The sequence below is a fragment of the Homalodisca vitripennis genome, chromosome 1 (genome assembly GCF_021130785.1).
Source record: "Homalodisca vitripennis isolate AUS2020 chromosome 1, UT_GWSS_2.1, whole genome shotgun sequence".
Taxonomy (NCBI): domain Eukaryota; kingdom Metazoa; phylum Arthropoda; class Insecta; order Hemiptera; family Cicadellidae; genus Homalodisca; species Homalodisca vitripennis.
This window is the reverse complement of record NC_060207.1, coordinates 212,907,653-212,924,872: the sequence shown is the minus strand read 5'-3', so window position 1 is coordinate 212,924,872 and position 17,220 is coordinate 212,907,653. Positions and strand designations below refer to the sequence as shown.

At 32.1% G+C, this 17,220-nt stretch overlaps 1 protein-coding gene across 1 annotated transcript in view; it reads right to left on the bottom strand.

Moving 5' to 3' along the window:
- Positions 1–13,390, bottom strand: part of LOC124353049 (nephrin-like) — a 262,467-nt gene extending 249,077 nt beyond the window's left edge. Inside the window, 1 exon segment of the mRNA XM_046802853.1 lies at positions 13,010–13,390. Coding sequence (XP_046658809.1) covers positions 13,010–13,091 — 82 coding nt within the window. The 5' untranslated portion in view covers positions 13,092–13,390.
- Positions 13,391–17,220: the final 3,830 nt, after the last annotated feature.

The following is a 17,220-nucleotide window of genomic DNA, read 5'->3' as shown; positions in this document are numbered from 1 at the left end:
GATGCACTTAGAATTTAAAATTGAAGAAACAACTTATAATAGTAACTCATTTTAAACAATAAGCACTTAGTTTTATGAAAACCAGGTGAGGCATAACCTATACTTTGCTAATATGCACATTCCATAGGCGTCCCATATCCCTATACATTCGTAAATATTTACTTAACTCAAATCTGAGCTAAGTCACAAAAGATATTAACTTTGCCAATCTTACCTCAATAAACACTTAATTGCAAGAAGTTAATAAATGGACTCTTTCATAAATGGACTCTAGAAAAGAGAAGTCGCTATCATGTTTATTCATGCCATGCGGATCTGGGAAAGAATCCTTGTTATCCACTTAGGATATGGAATTTGTTCCTTGCAGATCTTTTAGTTCTATCACTCGATCTTCAATTTCTGTTCGAGAAAACATTCATCGATTTAATTCAAGAACACAAAATACCTGTATTCTGTAAAGAAGAACCGAAGAACATTTCTCCTAATAATGTTTCAACGAAGAAAAAAGAAAGTAAATTGCACATATTCGGAAGGAAAGTTTTTGACATTTCCCTCCAGTTGTGTTAAAATCCTCAGTCTAACATAGCAAACAAGAAAGTGTCTCAGCTGATGACAAATAAATCAAAACAACGTAGTACCAAAGAATCTTACAAAAGGGATCGAAAGTTTTACCAACCAATACAGAAAGTTACTTTATCACGTCTTTTTATACGACTTGATAAAATCACATAATATGACTGTTTGTTTACTCCGTGAATTTTTTCGTTTCCATCGCAGTTATTGGGTGAAGTTTTTGATTAATTTAAAAGTGCTTTAATTTACATTTTTCGTCTAATTTGACCTTTTGACACTGAAGGGCTTTCTTGGTTCATTTACAAATTTTTAGGTCCCTAGGTCTTTCTATCAAAAGTTATCTTCTTTCTTTGAACCCATACCTTCTGAAACAGCTCTCAAAACAACGTATACATCATGGAAACAAAGTAAACAATGATGGATCACGCGTTACACAGCAACCAAACGATATATTTTTATATACAATAATAAACCTCTGAACACTTTTTATATATGTTTTTATTTCGTACGATGTATATTTCAAATTCTATGAATTCATCTTAAAGTACATGTTTAGGTTAGGTAAATAAGTGTTATATATATATATTTAAATGTATATAAATATATATCTAATATATATTTACATATAAATATAAATTAGATATATTTTTGACATCCATACCTTATCGTCCACTGCTTAACTTTTTTCGTAATTTAACAATATTTTGGACATTTGTTGCCCAACGCTAGTAAGGATGTTTAAGAGATAAATAAAGGACATGGCCCTTCGTTAAAACCTAATCCTGTACCCACAGGTGTTCAAATTCAGGAATTACAATTTACTTGTACAATGCTTTACTGAAAGTAAAGTGTAAAATCTTAAATTTATAAACTACAAGTTTGTGTTTAGGAATATGTGGGGATCATTGTCTTATTAACAAATGAAAATCTAGAATTACTAATGAAAATCTAAAACTAGACGTACTATGGTATATAGTAAACTATGAAAACTATTTACTATGAATATTTGTTCGATAAGTATTTAGTTTGTAGTTGGGCGCCTCTCTAACGTAATAAGCATGGACTTAACACCTTCCAATATAAGAATGCGCCGTTCAGAATCTGGTATTTGTTTCTAGGGAATGTTTTACATAACTTGTAAGTGCAATAAGTTTCAGTAACGAAATAACACGGCAATAAAAACAAACGCCAGATTTTACTGACAGAATCAGCCCGTAAATCAAAAGTTGATTCGGTGTTTTCATTCAATAAAGCTCGCAATCTTATCGGAGAGTGGATTGTTTTCCCGGCCGTCAATGTTCCCATTTGTTCAGTTATCTTTCGGCGATCGTTCAGGTTTACCAACCTTCAAAATCTCTTTGATCTCGGTTTTGAGAACGTCGTTCATCATATGAGGACTGTTTCCCATTTGAAGTAATTTGTCTGTATATATTTATTAGAAGACACAAGCAAGTATGAGAATTAAAAAACTATGAACACATTTTAAACACTGATTTTACTATCCACGTTTCTCATAGATTTAAATGGCTTTGAAAGCCAAAATTATCAAAATCAAAATGGCAATGAAGATTATAATACGGTCAGATTCCGTTATATGCCCCCAACGCTTAAACCTTTTTCTATGAACTTAGAACGTTATACAACGATGTAGTTGAGTAACAGGAACTAACATTCCATCAATCAACAAGCATTTCCAGGTATTGCGGTCGGTATTGTTGTCGCTGTTATCTTATCTTTCTCGAGAATCCCGATTACAGCAGGCCGAGCGGCATCACTTGAGTATTTAAGTTTTTTACACGGTACATAATTGCCTTTCCATTACAATTCAATTTATATTTCTGATCAGCCCCTCTATAATTTGATATTTTACTAATAGGTACTATCTCGAGGGATGTTATTCTTTCGTTGATATCAGCGCGGGGCTGCCGAAGGCCCCGCTGATGGCCGGAGGCACTCGCATTTTGGGTGGCGGAGTGTGATCGAGAATAAAAAAATTTTTTGTATTTTTTTTCAATAAAGAGTTTAGTTTTTGTTTGGTAATGTTTGTTTTTGTTGAAATTTTGTGTTTGGAGGAGTAAATAAAGTGAATTGGTATTCTATTATATACGACAGTAAGCGCTTAGTACATTCCTAGCGCGTTGTGTTTAAATAATCCATGGAATTCAATGTCAAGAAAATTACATTTCTCACGTCATGGATAAACAACTAGTATATGTAATATATTTGTACCTGTGATCGTTTTCCTTTACTGCGTATTTCAGGATTCAAAGTAAAACTACTGGATCAATATAGTCAGTAAATTTAATAAAGGCCCTTTTTTAGTTCAATCTCTGAAGATATAATATTGTTACTTAAATTAATAAAATTCTAAGACACATTTTGAGAATACATATAAAAATATAGACTGTCCTCAATATATTCATCTTATTTCATGCTTGCTTACAATATAATAGGCTACATATACAAACATCCGGCAAACACTAAAAATACCAATTGTATCAAAGTTTTGAGAAATAACCAACAGGAAAGTTTTGAGAACGTATGCAAATGTTATATTGACACAGGAACGTTTCCATTATTTGTGACTAGAAAGTTATAAGAGCTGTTAAAGAACTGATCATTATGATAATGCTTTTTGCCTGTTAAATGATATATTAATGTGATAAAAACTTTCAAGAATAACGCTAAAGTCTGTTATACACGCAGCAGCTTGGTGGTAATGAAGAATTGGTTCCGTATTTTAAAATAAACTTATAATAACACCTTTGTAACCCAAAACTTTCATAGGTGCTGATAAAATAGGGGCTATGTAAAGGTTTTGAAATGGTTAAGCCAATACAAACGAGGTTATGAAGGAAACAGGATTATTCAAAATATTTGCCAGAGTTCAGTGATACAATACAATCAATAACAACACTACGTTTCGTGATATGCAATCTGATCTCTTCCTCAGGTGAATGACTAACGTAATACATTACTAGAATCTAGGTTGTCTTTGTGACAAGCATACGTCAGAAACCACAACAGCCATGTTGAGTATCTATTCCATGCACACTAACTGTAACACATGCACTTAATAAAAACACTCATTATTAAAACTAGACTACAGAATAAAGGGTGAAAATAGGTCTGCACTCACCGGCCAACCGGTAGTAAATTACAATTAAAATGTACTTTATAATGCTAGTTATGCCCCCATCCATCGAGATTGCATGAGTGAACTTCATCGATAGATCAAACTAACTGCTAGTATATAATAATATTATTGATATCACTAATTTAATTAGTGTTGGTACTGTTCAAAGCAACGTGTGATTTAATATAATCTTCTTAATTAGTAATTAACTACAAATGTTGCAATTCAAAGGTAGTATGATGCCACAACTACGATGTCATATTGTCAGAATTAATTTATTACAAATGTTGATGCCGGTTGCACCGCCTCGAGGGATTGTATCAAGGTAAATATTTTCCCGATGAAAGCTGTTTACAGAACAATATTCGCTATGAACTAGTCGGTAAACATTGCAGTCTGCATTAAACACTGCCAAATATTTTATGAAAACCGTTAATGCTACTACAGTGATAATTTTATTTGTCTGCATGGGAATATAATTTATCTTTATGGACTTATATAAGACTGCCTTGTCAGAGCGTAATGCTGAGTATTAAACTGAGTGGAGAGAAATATAAAATATTTTCCAACAATATGTCTAACTTCGCATCGTTGGTCCATTAATTTAATAATAGTTTTATTTCATGTTAAGAAACATTTTAACATAAGAAATAACTTTATTCATATGCATGGAAATAATAAATAATAATTTATTTACCTTTAGAGACTTCTATAAGATTTTCAAATATGAGTGTGTTGACGAGTATGAAAATTAATTGAGGGAAATATGAAATTTTTCAAACTACATGTCTGATTTAGCATCGTTGATCCATTAATGTGTCTGCCTGTTATGTTTTTTTTTTTTTTTTGTAATATTAAGAGACATTTTAAGATAAAAATTCCTTTTTCATATGCACGGAAATAAAAAAATAACATTTTTATCTATATAGACTGAGATAAGACTGCCATACCAGAGTGTAAGGACGAGTATTTAAATAAGTAGAGAGAAATATAAAATTTTTTCTAACGTTAGGTCTGCATTATCAGAGTGTAATGACGAGTATTTAAATGAGTTGAGAGAAATAAGAAATGTTTTTAACAACGCGTCTGATTTAGCATCGTTGATTCATTAATGTTCTCCTGCCTGTTATGTTTTTGCTTAATATTAAGAGATATTTTAATATAAAATGTTTTTATTCGTCAGAATGGAGCATGGAAATATAAAATAGTCTCTTATCGTCATTAGATAACATTATTTATCTTACAAACTGAGAAAGGACTGCCATATCAGGGTGTAATGACGAGTATTTAGTAGAGAGATATAAAATATTTTCTAACGATATGGCCTTTTTCGAATCATTACTCCCTCATGTGTGTGCCTGTTATATTTATGTTTAATATTAAGAGAAATTTTAATATAGCATGTTTTCATTCATCTGCACGGAAATAAATAGTAGTCTGTCATCGTCATTAGAAAACCTAATTGATCTTTATATACGGAAATAAAACTTATTCTATTATCGTCATTATAAAATGTAATTAATCTTTATGGATTGAGATAAGTCTGCATTATCAGAGTGTAATGACGAGTATTTAAATGAGTTGAGAGAAATAAGAAATGTTTTTAACAACGCGTCTGATTTAGCATCGTTGATCCATTAATGTTCTCCTGCCTGTTATGTTTTTGCTTAATATTAAGAGATATTTTAATATAAAATGTTTTTATTCATCAGAATGGAGCATGGAAATATAAAATAGTCTCTTATCGTCATTAGATAACATTATTTATCTTATAGACTGAGAAAGGACTGCTATATCAGGGTGTAATGACAAGTATTTAAATGAGCGATATAAAATACTTTTTAACAATATGTCTGATTTAGAATCGTTGATTTAATGAATCTGCACGTAAATAAACAGTAGTCTCTTATCGCTATTAGAAAACATTATTTACCTTTATAGACTGAGAAAAGACTACCATATCAGGGTGTAATGACGATTATTAAAATCAGCAGAGAGAAATATAAAATATTTTTTAACAATATGTCTGATTTGGAATCGTTGATTTAATGAATCTGCACGTAAATAAACAGTAATCTCTTATCGTCGTTAGAAAACATTATTTATCTTTAGAGATTGAGATAAGACTGCCTTATAGAGTGAAATGTCGAGTATTTAAACGAGTAGAGAGAAACATAAACTATTTTGTAACGATATGTCCTATTTCGCATTCTTCCTCCTTTAATGTATCTGCCTGTTTTTCTGTTGTTATGAGTAATTTAACAGAAAATAATAAAGAAACAATTTGTAATTAGTCTGATGTACTATAATTAATTGTAAATTAGATACAATTTTTACGAATAATGACTGCCGTATCTCTAATGTCGCCATAGTAGCTGTTTTGCTCTTCTCCCACATGTGGGAACCGTCTTCACCGCAGAACTGTCGGTAGAAAAACATCCCGATAAGAACAGACAGATTTATGTGGCTGTTGGAAGGCGAACGCCAATTAATTAAGATGTGCCAGTGTTATGAAACGCCTTGGTGCCGTTAAGTGTTAGGTTTTGTGTGATGGTGAAGAAATCGCGGAGTCTACAGTTTCACATTCAGGATTATGTATTTCCCTTAATCATTAAGTTTATACCTAGAATTTTAAAAGAGTAAAGTCGTTGGAAACGTGATAAAAGTGTAAAAGACAAAATACTCAGGAATATTTTAGTCAGTAGAGGCATAATTACTAACTCAGTTATTATGAATTTTGGAGAAATCTAAAACATGTAATGAATTTGAATTGACAGGTTGGTTTTAACTCCAGAATATGGATCGAAGATGGGTTTCAAACATAATTATCAACATGATTGTATCCAAAACTGGCACATTTTTATTTATTTTACCACGAATGAGATTAGAAACTAAGTAAAATTAATATAGTATAATTATTACTCAACACATCTTAATAATATTATAAATGCGATAGTGCGTTAATTTGTATATCGCGTTCCTTATTATATCATGTTTTAGACGTGTGAAAGTATTCATGGTTCGAATTAATTGTACTTAAAACGCCACATAGGTGTCTGCCTTGTTGCCCCGATCATATATATACAAATCCATAGGTCTCGAAAAACTATTTTTGTCAACAACTGTTTTCTTCTAGACCTTATCATATAATTCTTCTTTAAAATATTTCCAATGCAATTGTAAACTTTGCCTTATTGTACCAATGAAGAAAAACATATGTATATACGTACGTTTGATAAGCCTGCTTCAGTTAAACGGCGTCTCCTTCTGACCATTTATAATCACTTACGGTGCCACAATTGAGTTTGCCTTATTGTCGCGATCAAAAAACTATATTCGTATGTAGCTCTCGTAAATCCACTTAAGTTAAAAGGCAACTATTTTCGGAGCATACTTTTGGTCTAAGGTATTTCTACTGCTATAGTTGAGTTTGCCTCGTTTTGTCGATGAAGGAAATATACATAAATAAGTATGACTGCGAAGCCTATTACGGTCCAGGGAAAAATCAAACTTACTTCTCATCCACTTCCGGTATAAGGGCGAAACCCTTATTAAGATCATTCAAATTTCCAAAATCGTTTGTAAAGGTTTGCGTTGTGAAGTTTTATTGTGTTTCGGACTGTAGTCCGGGAAAGAAAAGATCTTTGAGGCATGCTAGTGTTTATTTCTCAGGTTTTCCTTAAGCCACTGTTAAAATCCCATCAGAATTCCAAGGAAACACCATTTGGAGTACCGTATATGAAAGAATTCGCAGGTTTATATTCCTTAAGGTTGGTTTTATAAGAGAGTTTAAATAATATTTACAATGCATTAGGTATTTTAAATTCGTTACTGCTGCGATATGGAGTTTACGTTAGTTACTAATCTTGCTTTTCCTATCTGTAAGATACTACTAATTTTGCAATTTGTTATTAATATTTTATAACATATAAATATTTAAAAAAAATGTTTCAAAAGTTTAGTCGAACTTCAGATGAGTGTTCAAACAGCTATTTATTTAGTGATAGTTAAATTTGGATTATGAAACGTAAATACTACCATTTTTTCAGAATTCGAAAATATTCCAGGTAACTTATCTAATACTTCTCTTCACAAAAACCTTACTCACATTTCAGCGAGTATTTTACAAAAAAAGTAGCCAAATTATTCCAGCCATTCCCGAGATTAGCGCTTAGCAACACATTTTGCGATTCATTTTTATTTATAAGATAAGTTTTGTACATTCTATAGAAGAATGTGGATCCGTAATAATAACTTATACTGGACCGTTATCTTTAGAAATTATTTTAAAGAATTGAAATTATAATACAGTTGAAAAATTCAGGCACAGTTCGAGAATATCAGTTAAATATAATGTTTGGGTGCACTGTTTAAAACTGTCACCAACAAGGAAACAACATTTAAACCGGTATATTGGAATACGATGACCTACAAACGTAACCATATAAAGTTCCTAGTTACGGGATCCTTATTGTCTGAACAGCGCCAGTAGTTGAACTTGATAACTTGTAACTCTATTCAGCACACGTTGTTGGAGTTACTCAGCCGGAAATCGTATTACGAAAATGTTGAGCTTATTAGACATTTGGCTAAGAATGTTTTAACTAAGGTTAATCATAGATAAAGATACTTTTATTGCGTAAATTGTACATATAATGTAGTACTGCTATTTTAATTTTAACTTAAAGTGACCTTTGTATCAGGCAGAAAATTTATTGTGTATTATTATGAGTTTCGGTACATAATTGCTTGACTTTTTCATTACATAGTTTTATATAGCTTGCAAATTAGTAATGTTATAAAATGTAAAACTATATGTGTATATTTTTCCTATAATAGAGCATTTTAATTTACTCAAATAATATAAAGAGCTTGCCAAAAAGATTGGGCTGGCTATGCATTTTCAGATTTTATGTGCTTCTAAACTAAAAATGAAGAAATTTTTTTATTTTTTCCACTTCGTTTAGTAGCTAGACGCCATTTTGCATTTTTATTAGCAAATTATTATATCTAAAGCGAATGAAACCAAATTTGGCACAAAGATTTGAATAGGTATAAGGAAAAAATAATTGTCTTCTTTTCTTTAATAATATTAACAAAATGGCGTCTGTTGAAAATGTTGTTAAAGTAAAATGACAAAAAAGAAAAAAGTAGAACATTATAGTTATAAAAATGAGCTAAACATCAACTATTTGGAGACTTATGTTGCAATTATAACGGTACTAGTTTCAACGAAATCCGTCAAGGCATAAGCGATCACAACCACTTTAAAGGTACGCTTGCACAAGCCAGAAGCCGCAATCATTTTGTCTTCTGATTGGCACCGGCTGTACTACATCAGTTATAAAAAATTTACAATGTATCTACTATTTGGAAAATGTTTTAACAAATCCATCAGTACTTATTTCAATGAAATCCGTCAATACATAAAGGAGCTCGACCACTTTAAAGTTACTCTTGTAGAAGCCAGGAGCAACAAACAACTGATAACTGTCAACTATGACATGTTTGGTGCTCCCGGCTAACATATACATAGTATAATATACCATTTAACTGTGCAATTCTATGTAGACAAAGATACACCGTTCTCCAAATGCCCCAAGGTTTGCGGGCTATAGCTGATAAAGAATACTGTTGGCTGAGCGTTAGCGAGAGGCCTATCTGGAAATAAAAGTTGGAAAATGTTTATTTGTTCGCACGATACCTCGGAAACGAACTCACCATGAAGTTATGAATTCAATGATGGTGATCGCTTATCCAGAAAATTTGTCTGAGCGTCAATAAATACTATCACTCAGTAGGAGAAGACAATTTTATCCGTCAAGGGAATGTAAAAATACAGATTCTCCATAATTTGTCCGCAGGACATCCTGGGAACGAAATAAGCTATTGACTTTAAATTTTGCACACAACCACAGCGAAGCCTATTATACAATATGTTGTGTGGCGTACTCTATGAATAGATATAATACAACAATTATTTATAAGATACGGGAATAAAATATGTATTTCTTTAAATGGATGTCCCTTGTTTGTATTTCTATATGCCTAGGTTTTCAAAAATTTACCTGGGTTTCATATGCAAGTAATTTCATAAAATGTATAATCTTATCTTTTTGATGAAGAAACGCTTAAAACATATTACTACTAATTCAGATCTACGTTGCGTAGCTTTTTCATGCCTTTAAATATTAAAATAATCGAGTATAAAGGCTTTCATATCGAGTATAAAGCTTGGGGATCTGTATTGAATAGAGGCTCTTAATTATTGAACTAAAGTAATTCAACTTATAGGAGTAATTGCATATTTAAATTGTGTGTTTTGTCATATCTCAAAACACAAAAACTGGAGAACGTCATTATACGTTTTATTGTAGAAAAACACTTAACAACAGAGAGTACACAATTGTAACACAAAGGTAAAACGTGACAAACTACAAGTTTTTGTTCGTGAGATCACCTTATCGCAGTGCCATTACAAGTTATGAAGGTAATCATACTCGTGATGGTGACAACATTTTATTAAGGCCACGCGAAAGATGATTTTGGAAATATTAGCACCTGACAGTTCTACGGATGAGTGAAACCTAAATTATAGTCACTTTCCATCTATCGAAGTATGCCACTCACAAGAACTAAGAACTACGAGTAAGTTCCCAAACTACTCACTATGCTTTCGTGTGTCATGACTTTCTAAGCATCCATATATTTTTGCTGGTTGAACTGTAAAAAGAATGTAATATTCAAGACAAATATGAATTTCTGGCTATGATATTCATATGCAGAATGTAATTCACATTCCATGAATGTGATTCCTGAATTTGATAGAGTGTACGCCCCATTGTGTTACCAAAGTACCACAAGTTCCTGCTACCTTTTAATCAAAAGGAAGGAAAATGTATCCCAGTTACATAACTGTTAGTTTTTTGAAGAATATGATAATAATGTGAGAAATAATAATGAATATATTAAAGGTAGTCTGATTATAGATGCGCATGATGTACGTATACAGTGTGATTCACATTCTTTGAATGTGATTCTCTGAATTCATTTCCTTTTACGCCAGTATATTACCAAAGTACCATGCGTTCTCTGAATATCCATTTCTTGGTAGGAAAAACATTTTTGTATTGCTAAAATGTTAGCGCTAATATTTCAACCATTACTCTATAGTAAATAATGAATAATGGCCAATAGAGAATATTATATATCCATATTCAAAACTACAGAATGACATCATTATCCCCAAATGCCATTTTAGGTCTACTTTTGTTTCTTTGTGATAAGGATTCTGGAAATACTACCTTACGGAACACAGTTTGTAATATAATATCACGTAAGACCAACATTGGAATATTGATACTCTTTTAGGCAAAAAATAGCATACAATTATGAAGCGCGTTTTATACTGGTGTACGTAAAAATTAGAACAGACAGACTGATCGAAGAGAACAAAGTAAGCAATCTCTTTAAAAGGTACACAAAAAGGATGACTTTTGTCCGTGATGTAAACTACAATCAATATTCCGCCAAACTACTAAAGTATCATGATTTTGTGCGTTTTATTTAGTGAGCTGGAGGAAGTAGTCTCATGCATAACAACCTTCAAACAAAAGGCTATAACTTTAAGGCTTTTAAATTTGCAATACGAAGTAAGTGTCTTAATATGTTTGGTAAAAAGATTAATCGCGTGCCTAACTTACGGTTCTCCCATTATAAACTGTCATCAAATTATGGAGAACGAGAACCACGCCCTCCTTAAGAGGAACAAACAGGGCTCTTTGTTTTATATGTTGTAGAAAGTAGAGGCGAAATGTTATACACGAGCTGTAAATATTTAGATTTACTTTTCAAAAGTATAAGTTTTTTTGATCACGCAATATGTTACTTAACATCTCGTTCTATAGTCATCTGCAATTTATGACTTGACCACTTTATAAAATTCTTTTCTTGATTGTGGTAGAAACAAGAGAGAAACACATTAACGGCATAGAAGTTGCATCCAACATTTCAGGTCTATAGCTCATTTCATTATCGAGATGCGGACAGACGTACAGTACTGCATCTTCTTAATACATAAATACACTGATACAACAGTACAAAATAATCCCGTAGAATTTAAAGACATCATTACCATCAATGTACTACATATGGTACGTTAAGTGTCATATTATTGAGGTAATTCTATTTACAAATTTGTTTATTCTACCATTGTCTCTTTGCTGTAATGGTTTTCCATAAGAGAAAGAAAAGCTTTGTTAACGCTCAGCCAAATCCTATGAAGTGACATGCACCATGATCGAATTCGATGTTTGCAGTACAGAGCTTCATGAAAAATATTTAAGTATAGAAGTCTGCTCGTTTTAAAAATTTCGTACGGACAAGCATACAGACAAGCAGACAGAAATGAAAATTTCCCAAAACCACGGTATATAGACTTTGCTACCACTTTTCCAATAATTTACATAGGCTATCAACCAACTGGAAGACTATTTTCATGGAATTTTTTAAAATTTATCCTCACTATACTATATTTAAATTACAAACACTAACTATGTAAAAACGTCATATGTAATAAAAGCATTGTAAAATACGAGTATAAGATTATTTTAATTGAGGATTTAGGACACAATACATGGTGGAATTTATAAAACTGAATTTTAAACTAATTAACGCAGTACAATTATTTTCCTATGCATTTAATCTAAATTGGATTAAAACTCCTGTTTGGATTTGATATTATGCGAAAACAATATAATTGAATATAAATAATTGAACAATATAACTAACATTTTTCATTCATGTCATGACCTAATAGATAACTTCTTTTTAAATTCAATATTAACCATAAACAATGACTTTTATTACGTTTACAGGGGTTATTCACTGTTAACAGTTATAATACTAATAAAAACTGTTACTATCCACAACGTTTAATACGCATAGTTAATTATAAACATGGCCAAAACAAACATTGGGAATATAAATTTCTTCTCTTACTGTGTTTCACTGGGAGTTGTTAATAATGTTAATTTACAATGAAGCTAAAGGAATTTACGTGTTATGACCACGATGCTTAAAATTAACATTTCACGTGTAATAAACTGAGTTTTAATGAAGTGCTCACTAAAACTTAATTCTGTTACTGTTAATTCGACTAAAAATTACAAATGATATTATGTATTTGTTTGTGTAATTCTACATTTAAACCTGCATTACGTTCTAGACCGTTGGATAAGCATAAAAATTGGAACGTTATAACAGATGTATACAAGACTCATTGGTTGTAAGCATATTTACCTATTTCCTCGTTGGTGATTTTACCAAATGTCCAAAACACATTGATGCTGACCAGTATGAGAGGCCCGATCCAAAGCTCCATTGCACACCACTCCGCACTCCTTCTGAACTGTATTTGGGTTAAACACAACAATGAGTGACTCTCATTACAGGATCTCAAAAGTTTTCTAACCGTTTATTTGATTGCTTCCTGCAAATATTTATTTAGAATAAAAACAGTTAACACAATAACAGTTATATAATTTCCTCTCTGTCGGCTAAGGTTCTAGTCACGTAAAACGTGTGTTATTAATTCGAAATATATTATTTCCACAGCACTCATCTCATTAATTACGCGAATGGTTCAGTCTGTCAAGTAAAATGAATAACGAGCTCTCCAGCGAGACGGCACGAATAAGACTGGCGCGTGCGGAGCGTGTGCGGCCGAGCGCCGGTTTCCGAGCTCTACCGAAGCGTTCCGGAAACGCCCGATCGCCAGACAACAAGGATACCTTGATCCTGGGAAGAATCAATGCCGCATTTGCCCCCTGAGAGTTAAATAAAGTGTCGGAATGTACTAAAAAACGTCGCCCGGCCTGGAAGTTTCGGCGGCAAACATATAATTCAGTTTACCGCTGCTGTGGGTTTTTGAGATTGCGCTCCCCTTAACGTCGTGATGGGTCATTTGTTTCGCTTTTACACAGGCGTTTCTATCTCTGCTTGGGCTAATTTTATGCGAGTTTAGCCCTCCACTTATAAAGTTCTGTCTATCTATTTACACCAGGCGACGTTCCATTAGCGACTTCTTTTACTGTAACTTATTCTTAAACACCCCTTATTATTATGGATAATGTCTACTGGGTTTAGAAAGGCACATTCCAACTTTTATTTCTCTTGAACCGTCGATTAGAGTTCTTTATTTAATCAAGGAAACTATTTATTGTTATAATTTCAGTAGCAATACCTATATCATGAAATATTTCTAAGCATACAATTGAAGTATATTAATAATATCCGTCAATATGGTGACGAAGACTAATTTGATTTTTATGTTGTTTTCTAAATCGATTGAGCTGTTTGAAAGGAAAAAAACAACTTACCATGAGCTGTCAGAATTGAAGGGTAACGAAAGGATAGTATTGCAATTTGTACCTAAAATCTGTGAAATACTAAAGGCATTTAATTTTCGGACACGCTTCTATCTGAGTTGACAAGTATGTAAGGGAACTTAGTACTTTAAACTCCCATCCACTAACAAATGTAGCAGAAAGGCACATTTACTTACTTAAACATTACTCGTAGTACAAATGTTTATTCTGTAATAATGTGGAGATTAAATTTATTGTCGAATGTACACAAATGCAGGAATAATCTTCGGCAATCTTTTACCACCAGTAAACACTGAGTGATTTATTTATTTTAAACTTCTTCCTATACGCTGGAACCCCACGACAGAACGGCACCATAGCATAAAATACTCTCATTAAGGACTTTCAAGCGATTCAATATATATTATTTGTGTTTTCCAGATCGTGTGATCACTTTGTAACATCCATAGGAAACTTCTTAAAAATTTTTTGTTTTATTTGTACGGATATAAGTTGTCCACAGGTTTAAAACCCATTTAAAAAAAAAAAACCTTTTCCTAAAAAGGTGAAATTGAAGTCAAATCAAGAGGGTTGATTATAACTAAGAGGGTCATTCAAAAGCCTGCAGCTACCTATGTCATTTCTAGATGGCATGACCTAATGAAATAACAATTTGGGGATCTTTGCAGGTTAATAATATTTTTAGTTTTTTTTTGTAGGTCATCCTAAAGAATAAAATTACTTAAAATGTCTTAATGCAGAAATTTTACCATTACGATTGTGAAAACAGTGTGGGTTAAGTTTTAAAAATTAAAAGAATTATCTCAGGTCTTTAACGTATCTTTTTGAGAAGTAAAATACAAAGATTGATTATTTTATTGTCAATGATCTAAAGATGTAGGCATTTCCAAGTAATTACTAGTGGCATCAGTAATTAAGTATTTGTTTATTTATTGGTTTCCTATCATAGAAAAAAGCAGTAAGAAAATAAGAGCATGTGTATTTTTACAACACATAAATGACAGATGATTGAATGAAAGAACGTGTACTAACAAAATAATAATGCCCTTAATAATGAAATAAAAAACATAAAATTTCCTCAATTAATATTTTAGTTATACTATACCCGTATTATATCGTAAATCATTAAAAAAACACGTTTTCGTTTAAGTTTAAGGGCTAAACCATTGCCTAAATTGTATGTTTAAAATGCTTAATTTTAGGCCTTTATGCTAATTTTTCATGTAGAATAATAATTTTTTTAAATATTTTTACGTATGCAAGTAAGTTATTTAAAGACCTCTGACATATTTTAGAGAAATTCTTATCGCATTACCTTAAGTATACATTGAGCCATGAATTACCATGGTAAATCTTTCTACAACTATTAAAATAATATGGTTGCACAAGTTAGGTGAATCTGTTCATCATCCTGTAAATGTACGTCTACCACACAAGTGCTGGTAGGTTTGCATTCCATTACTGTACCTTAAACATCACTTAGAAAGTATTTCAGATTTAAAACATGTTTTTGTTGATGAGCTCAAGCACACCATCTTCAATTTGTTAGTCCGACTCGACGTAGAGGTCGTTAATATTAATGAATCCATCATAGTTTTTAGACACCCAGGCCGCCGAGAATGAGTCGTCATGCGTTGGAATCTGAAACAGCTTCTTCATGGGTGAAGCTCAATTAGCGGTAGTTCAAACATATGCTTTAGAGAACGTACAAGGTTTAATTTAAAGTTTAAGCAGTATTATGAAATAATATAATGTATTGTTCGTGGGCCTCGAAAAATGTAATTTCTATCTGTCTGTCAGTCTATCCGCTAGATTTATCGAAGTAAACTGAAATATAGACTTGAAATTGTGGATGAAGGTTTATTTGTATATGAGGAAAACTAAGTTTACTTATGGTGTATGTCACTCCATGGGATATCGGCTGAGCGTTAGCGAATAGTTTTACATTGGTCTTATAGTTAACCATGATGGGAACCACGAGAAAATAGCAGAATAAATAATTTTTTAAGCAAACTCATTATACCTATAAGAGATTTTAACATGTGACATATTACTCCATGTAGCCTAACTATCTAATCACACACGTCATCGTTTTAAAGTGACTAGGTGTGCAGACTTTTATTATTTAAACACTGATAAAGAACCCAATCTATTGAACGAAAATGTGAATATATGTTGAGAAAGGTTTCATGAGAAGACTTTAAATTTTTCATGACACTATTCTTAAAAGAATGAGCTATATGATGCGTAACTTTTAGTAAAACTCCTTGTAGTATAGATGGTTGTCTATCTATCCACCTACAGGACATCTATAGAATGAAATGAGCTACAAATTTGAAATTTCGTATGCAACCTCAGCGAAGCCTGTTACGACATGTGGGTTGTAACGTACCTTCTACCTACTGGTGGTTACTAAATGAATATGATGTTTTTATAACATTTACTATTTTTTTTAACTGTTAAATTTGTTATTTAGGCTAAAATACTCTATATAATTCAAAAAAGCATACTCGACGTCCGTAGATCCTGCGTGTAACCTACAATCACACACAGTTAGTAGTATTAGTATTAACTCTTATCAAGTAAATGATTTCTTTGAAGTTTTTCAAATTGTAGATAATTTATTTCATATTTAGGTCGTGATAGCTATTCTAAAGCTGAAGCCCAAATAATAAGGGAGTTTACCATAGGGCGTGAACTTATACACATGGCATGCAGGGGGGAATAGATCTTCATCGAGTACCTATGCCATTCCTCCCTTCACAGCACCATGACCAATTCCGTACAAAAACATTTTATAAAGCATATAGAATAAAGGCAGTGAGTATACTTCATGCTTAGAACGAGTGAACTTGTTTCTCTCTAAGCCTATTTAAAAATCGTTCACATGTAAGTTTTTTAATTTTTAAAACCTTTATGAACGTCTGCCCTGTGAAATTTTGGATTAAGTGATTGTGCGGGTGTACAGAAGTGAAATCAACTGTTGTAATTATTTGGAGTTTATTTTTAAAATTTTGTAAAATGCTTAGATGTTTGTTGATTAGATATAATTTTTATTAAAGGATATTGATGTGATCCTTCGATGCAGGCATTCACTATTGTAATTTCCAGAAACTTTGACTT